Genomic DNA, 7,788 nt, shown 5'->3' with positions numbered 1-7,788 from the left:
CATGCTCTGGGTCAGCGATTCAAAGCACTGAAGCCAGTGGGTGAGTATAACAGTCAGGCAAATTTCATTTTTAGAAGGTGAGCAACATCAGCCACAGCAGTTTTCCCACAGCAGGATTACTTTAATGGAAGCCAGTATCAGCAACAGCCACGTTAAAGGATAAATTCACCCTTCGTAACATGTGAACACCCATATTCAGGGGGTAACATGTTACGCACGTACCAGCCCCTGCTTGGGGGTAATTTCCCCCCAACCCCGCTATCTGTTACAATCAAAAAAAAAAAAAACAGTCGTAGTTCAAGCCTTCCTGTCAGATTATTTCTGCTGGCCTGTACGATGTACAGACACACAGATACACCGACAGGTCTGCAGGAGACCTGCATGGCACCGGCAATCTGCTGACCACTGGTGCAATGATTTAGTGGCTTCAGAAACAAAACAAAAAAAAAAAAAAAAAAGAAAAAATGCACATTTTTTTTTTGCCTGGAAAAAAAAAAATGTGCATTTATTATTTTTTGCTAAAAGATGAACTTATGCTTTAAAGCGCTGCCAATTTAGGATGTAACGGAAGATGGTTTTAGTGAATTTGCTGCCACTGATGGAACCTTCTGTGTGCTAGGCACACACTGTGCTGAAGGAGAGGAAGACATCCAGTTTTTACATGGGTAGGTGTGGAGTAGATAACACAGTAACATGCTCTGTACTGTCAGCACGTGCAGGTAATGGAACACTCCCATTTATGTATTGCCTAAATTATTTGGATTTTGCAAATCCAACACGGTCATTTTCTCTGTCAAATACAGTGTAATACTGGCCAATGAAAACATCTCCAATGATCCAGAGTGGTCCAGCAGGAGGAGGAATATCAAGGCCCATGAATCCGCTGATGCACATAGTACGACCAAACTGAGTCACCTGAGAGAAAACACACAGGATTACCATCAGGAGGGTTATAGGCAGAATACATCTCCTAGAATATATGTTTTAATTGCAATGCATGCCAAGGCTGTATAAAAACACTACTTCATATCTCATTCAACACTGCCAAATACTCACCTTCAGAACATATTGTTCTCCAGTCAGGCTGTAGTCCTTTCCTCCAAAATTGAATGTAATAACAGGCAGTGAGGGTATCTTGTCACAGATCACCATATACTGCAGAGAAGCACAACAAACAATATATTAATACTTTACTTTTATTAAGTCATAACATTCCTTTATGGGAATTAAACCCAGATTTATTTTGAGAAAACAGAACAGTTTTAGCTATAAACATGTAATTCTGTTTGAACAACAAAAAAAAAACAAACAAACCCATGGAGGACCTTTAAAACTGGCACATGCAGCCCATATAAACATCCATGTGCGCAAATTTAATAGATTAGTATAATTCCCAACGCCAATCTATCCTACACAACTCCTATATTTCTGATGAGAAAAAACTGGAGTACAATGTGGCCGGTATTTATAAAACTTGCAATCCCAAACTCCCCCTAGGCCACCACACTACCACTGTCCATGGAGGAAAATTTCCCAATGTTAAAATTTCTGATTTTAGATCGCATCCATCCTAACCCCAGGAGGGGGTGACTGGAATAAAATTCTGCTACAGATGGAACTCAAATGGATCTATAGCTGTAAAGCTACAGAGCCCCGTGGCCTTAACGAGATGGTATCTTTCCGTCCGCTTCTTGAAAGCTTTTCATCAGGGGGCATGGAAAAATAAATTCCTCACCTTGGTGCATTCAATCATTGAATATTATTTATTCATATCTATGTTGGGACTTAAGACTGAAATGGGTGTAATGTCTGTAATTGGTCCTTTATGTCCAAATGGAAACTGGTATATGCTTTTTATATGTTTTATCAAGTTAAACTAATGTAATTCTGTAGTCAGATGACCTTTCTTATATGACTGTCTGCTGCGGGTTTTGTTTAATATCTTTGTTCACAAGTGCTCTACTATTTCTGTCGTGATGGATCACATCTAGCATCCAAATATATGTCTAATCTGATTTATGATATGCAACTACATCATTGATGACTCTATGGAGATGTATTTGCAACCTTCTATATTGAGCAATGCTCCCTTCTTCTGATTAAATTCTAAATTATTTTCAGTGTTTTTGATCCTCCTTAGGGTTTGTGCTCCCCGGTTGGTGCTCATTGAACAACCCGGCACGGTAAGGGCACCGTTTGTACGAGTGCCCCACTTTGAGCTTTGTTTTTATTCTGGGGATCTGGCTCAGAAACCCGGCGCATGCTCAATACCTCCCTTCAGCCATGCAACGCTGCCCCACCACGTCATCTTTGGCTGGCACATGCAACGGGGCGGCGTCGAGCCCTTGTCCTCCAGGAAGCCCACTTAGGAGCCCAGCTGACAGGAGTGTCAGCAAGAATGGATACAACTCTCAGCTGATCGGTATCTGGCCTGAATTAAGTAATATTTAAACCGGCTTAGCAGCAGACATTTGTGCTCTGCCTGCTGCGAGCTCCGATTCTCAGCGTGATAGTCTCCCTCTGAATTTAAGGTATGTGTTATATCTCTACTTTCTTTGAGCTTTGGTCATCTTCTATATAATGCGGATATTGGCAGATCTTCTTAAGCTCCTCAGTATAAATACTCTTAGGATCCCTAACCCTATACATTTCAATCTAGATATCAGCATATTATGGGTTCCTTTACTAGGAATCTATTGATCCACCAACCTCTATATACTATATAGCTGATAAAATTTTATCACAGCTTTATATTACCAACTCTCAATCATTAAGTATTGTATTTGCATTTCTATGGCCATTGTCCAGTTTAGGCCCATAGTAATCTTTAATAACCCCTTGGTATGAGACAGTATAACCAAGAGTATATCTTATTTGGAAATACTATTTATTATTTTTGGACTCCCTTCCATGCTAGGGTTCCTTTCATTTGGACTTCAGCCGTCAATGAGATCCATACTGTGGAGTGCACCCTCTGACAAACTCGCTGTGATATCATCGCCTCACGCTAGTGGAGGATCATGATCCATCAGGCAGACTATGGTTGGACCAATTGTTTTTAATCAGCAAACAGTGTAAATGGTACAGTTACGCAGTAAATGTAAGTGCTTGGCTATTCTCCTGTTAATGTAATAACTATATTTACGTCTATAGACATACCTTCTGAATAAAAATATATACATATACTAATTATGTTTTCTATGATTCAACCATAGAAGAATAGTCACAGATGTCAGACCTACCCCTGAGGAAGAAGTACTGACGCTTCGAAATGCATTGGGTATTATCTGTCTGATCATCTGCATTCTGTACATGTTGGAACACACTGCTTGCAATATTTAATATTTCAAGTTTTGTTATGTTGATTCAGTTTCTTAAAATAAAACCTTTGTTATTATACATATCTTTGTGATTTTTACAAGTGCCTTAAAAGTCCCATTACTCAGGGTAAAATGTTTCTTAATTGAGGGATGTGGCACATTTATCAGGGGCTCCTTTGTGAGCAATCTTCATTCTAAGTTTTACCACTAAACATTTTATAGAATACAAAAGGATCAAATCAACATGGGAAAACTAGCCAGACAGTGTGAAGAATTTTTTTGTGGCGTTTGATGGCTTAGCCTTGTATTTTAAATCGAACAGATAAGAGATTGGTAACTTCTGTGAGGCCAACTAAAAAAACAAAAACAAAAGAAAAAAAAAAAACAAAAAACAAACACAACTACATAATAAGAATATGAATTTCATTTTTACTTTAAGGCTCGGTTTCCACTAGTGCGACTTGACACATGTCAAGTCGCACAGCAAGTCAAAAGCCATTGATTTCTATCTGGCCCGTTTCCACTGCCGCGGCTTCAGTTGCGGCGACTTCAAAAGTAGTTTGTGCACTACTTTTGAGCCGTCTTCAGTGCGACTTCCCTCTATAATGAGGGACAAGTCTCACTGAAAGCCGCAAACAACTTTAGCTACGAAGTCGCGCTAGAAGTAGCACGACTTCGTAGCCGCACTAGTGGAAACAGAGCCTAAGAAGAACTGGAGGCAAAGCATTTTTTACCAATTTTTGATAGAATAAAGGAGGGTTATATATAACCCATCAGGTTTAGATTTTTTTGTGTCCAATTGGGGAGATTTCCCTTCCTGTGCCCAACTGGGGAAATTTCCAGATCTATAGCCACAACAGGAAGAGGAAACTCCAACAAAGTGAGACATCCCTAATAGTCATCAAGTCCAGTGTCCTCAGACTTTATTTCCCCCTTTATTCCTTGTTCTAGTGACCACTTACAATTTGGGAGATCTTTGACTTTATGTATAAATGGACAGATAAAAAAAAATTTAATATTTCAATAGCACTTCCTAGGAAGTTAAAGGGTAAGGATAAGTTCTAAAAAAAATAATTATATTTAAATATATATATTATATTATATTTGTGTGTGTATGTATGTATATGATAAACGCACATTTTTTGCAGGAAAGAAGAAAAAAAAAGAAGAAAGAAGAAGGTGCATTTATTAAAAATCAGCAGATCACAGGCGCAATCTCAGGCTCCTGCAGACTGTCAGCGTAGCTGTCTGCCTGTACCCCATATAGGCAGGCATTTACTAAATGACAGGAAGAAATCAATGAGTGCTCACCAGTGACCTGGAAGTTCACTGAGAACTACAAGCCATCAGCCACAAAGCCGGTGAGTACTTGTAGTTCATTCATTCTCAGAACTCTGTGAATTAATGACACAGCCGTGGGCAGAGCGCCTCAGGCCGCTTTAATTTCAAATTTTGACAATGGATGCAGGGAGAAGATCCCTGGCCCGCTGTCAGAGTTAGAAGGGGGGGGATCAGGGAGAGGCTGCAGCAGTGGGAACATGTTACATGTTTCACCCTAAAAACGGGTGAAACATGTAGCTTGTTCCCAAAAGGTGAATTTATAATTTAAAGAGCTTATTAATGGATGGCCGAGAGTTCCAGATTGTGAGCGATGCATGACAGAATTCAAGAGATCCAAAAGATTTTTCGATGACTCTGGCAATGTGCAATTTCCCAACCTCTGGAGAGCAGAGCAAGCATGTGGGAGTATGGGTAACCAGAAGTTCAGATAGAAAGAGCACTTTTGTTATTTTGGGGTTTTATAGGCAAGCTGATTTTACACGGTAACCACTATTTGACTGAGAGCCAGTGTAGGGATACAAAAATTGGGGCGATGTGGCAGTGATGGGGTCGATCAGTGAGTAGCCTAGCAGCTGCGTTCTTTGCCAGCTGCAAGTGATGTAGTTCTTTCTCAGGGACCACTACTACTGCCACCACAGTAGAAGGCACTGCAATAATCCAACATAGATGTTACAATAGCATGGATTCATTTTGGCATATCCTCTGCTAGAATCAGATTTTTGATAATTTTAACATTCCGGAGATGGTAAAAAGGAGGACTTAATGACCATGGATATCAGTTGCTAAATTGAGAAGTCAGTGTCCAGGATAACGCTCAGTCTGCGCACATGGTCTGAGAACATTAAGATTTGTATTTCCAAGGTATATGTTTGCTGCCACTTTGTGTTAGCCCTTAGTTTGCCTTCGGTTATAGTTTAACATTTACTATGCTGCATTCGTTTTGTTTTTCATCTTCCTTTATTTTCACATGGTGGTCTAGTCAGCAAGTCTGTTTTTCAACAGAATAAGCTGTCCTGCAGATGTAGAAGGTAAAGGGTTGGGACAAACACAGACAGGTTTGCTTACAATGATCAGCTTTTATTTATTCATGTAAAACTCTTATCCCAAAAAAGGAACAAAACTGTTTGCTGTAACTACTTAAAAAGTGTGAGCTGGAGTTTGGCTTCAATTCATTAGTGTATTTAAATCTGTTAGTATATCTAACCAAACCCTCCTTCAAAAAGTTGCCCCTGTGCTCAACCATCCAAAGTAGGGGCACTCAAATACAGGAGGTGTGTTACTGGCCAGAGCACCAGGTGAAAACCGTCAGGAAAAAAACTAAAAAAGAAAAAAACGAATGCAACCACCATATCTAAGCATTAGTAAAGAGCATATTTATTATTTTGAGTGCTGTGCTCTCCTGGTTTCTATGGCTCTGGAAGATAAAATCTTCAGTGAAAATACTCTACAGTCCACCAAGTAACTAACAATGTGACACCTTATAACTTGCAAACCTATTGTCAGACAAGCACTCACCTCTCCATGAATCAGGGGCAAAGCTCCAATAGCTTTCTGCAGTGCATCAATTTCTGCTGTTGGGCCAACGATCAAGGAGGTCCCGGTATCCACAATTGCCTCACAACCACCTTTACACAGAGTCAGCTGACCTCCGACCCCTACACTACAGGGGAAAGAGAAAAACATTACTCAGGCAGGATCTAACTGTATTACAGCTGAATGGGGCATGACTATATTCTGCCATATGGAAAGACAAGTCAAAGCAAATACGCAAGCACTGGACAGACAATGGCCTGCTGACTCCATACCAGGGATAAGTCTCATTGCAGTTCACTCCAGTTACAAGAGTGACATATTCTTTATGGACCATACATTTCAACTGCAAGGAAACCTGTCATGATGGAAAGGTTATAGCATTGGCAGTTTGAGTCATAGACTCCCAACTTGCACACAGATCAGGAAATATTACGTCTCTTGCTGCATTTGTGTTACAGGTCTGTGACTCAAAATCATTAAAGCTGCAGACAGCCAGGCAGCTAACGTTATCAGAAGGAGCTTAGAAATGGCATCTGACACATGCTTTTTAAAAATCCAGCACACTGCTGTTTCTGACTGACAAATATTAAAAGGGCAAGGTGATCTTTTGTTCAGTGATTACATTTAGAATATTCAACATTTATTATAGGATCTCAGTGCCATGAACACTAGGCCTGCGGAATATAATCGCTGAATCGATGCATCGCGATGCGACCCTTCGCGATTCTGCAACGATTCGGCACGACTGCAAAATCGATTAGCTTGACGTCACTTCCGGGGGTGGGCGGCGCTGGCGCTTGATGAGTGGTGGAGGCGGCCGGGCTTGCGGAACACGGAGCTCCTCGTGGGAGAGGAGGAGAGCAGAGCCTGCAGAGCAAACTACCCCCCGACCCACGGACTGCCGCCCCCCCCCCCCCCCAATGGACTGGCCGAAGAGGCCCTGCTTTCTGCCTGTACCATGCACTGCACGATATCCGCTACGAGTCCGAGCTCCAAATGCCCGACATCATGAGGCTCATCACCCGGGACCTGTCCGAGCCCTACTCCATACACCTACCGCTACTTCACCCACAACTGGCTGCAGCTCTGCTTCCTGGTAAGTCGGGGCACTACAGGGCCCAGCATTACTCCTTACCAGGGCCTGCTATAATACAACTAGGGGCACTACAGATCCCAGCATTCCTCCTTACCAAGGCCTGTTATACTACAACTAGGGGGGACTACAGACTCTGTAGTCCCCCTAGTTGTAGTATAACAGGCCCTGGTAAGGAGGAATTCTGGGCTCTGTAGTGCCCCTAGTTGTAGTACAGTAGGCCCTGGTAAGGAGGAATACTGGGCTCTGTAGTCCCCCAAGTTGTAGTACAGTAGGCCCTGGTAAGGAGGAATGCTGGGCTCTGTAGTCCCCCTAGTTGTAGTACAATAGGCCTTGGTAAGGAGGAATGCTGGGCTCTGTAGTCCCCCTAGTTGTAGTACAGTAGGCCCTGGTAAGGAGGAATGCTGGGCTCTGTAGTCCCCCTAGTTGTAGTAAAATAGGCCCTGGTAAGGAGGAATGCTGGGCTCTGTAGTCCCCCTAGTTGTAGTACAGTAGGCCCTG

The 7,788-nt window shown here is 42.0% G+C and overlaps 1 protein-coding gene across 1 annotated transcript in view; it reads right to left on the bottom strand.

Moving 5' to 3' along the window:
- Nucleotides 1–668: 668 nt before the first annotated feature.
- LOC309565090 (cathepsin D-like) overlaps nt 669–7,788 on the bottom strand; it is a 28,744-nt gene continuing 21,624 nt past the window's right edge. The window contains exons 7-9 of the mRNA XM_082269850.1: nt 6,177–6,321; nt 1,057–1,155; nt 669–915 (exon numbers count right to left, since the gene is read on the bottom strand). Of these exons, the coding sequence (XP_082125976.1) occupies nt 754–915; nt 1,057–1,155; nt 6,177–6,321 (406 nt within the window). The 3' untranslated portion in view covers nt 669–753. The remainder of the gene's footprint in view (nt 916–1,056; nt 1,156–6,176; nt 6,322–7,788) is intronic.

The sequence above is a fragment of the Pelophylax lessonae genome (assembly GCF_965119305.1).
Source record: "Pelophylax lessonae genome assembly, chromosome: 10".
In the NCBI taxonomy this organism is placed as follows: domain Eukaryota; kingdom Metazoa; phylum Chordata; class Amphibia; order Anura; family Ranidae; genus Pelophylax; species Pelophylax lessonae.
Note: the sequence above shows the minus strand (reverse complement) of the source record. Positions and strands in the feature narration are given on the sequence as shown.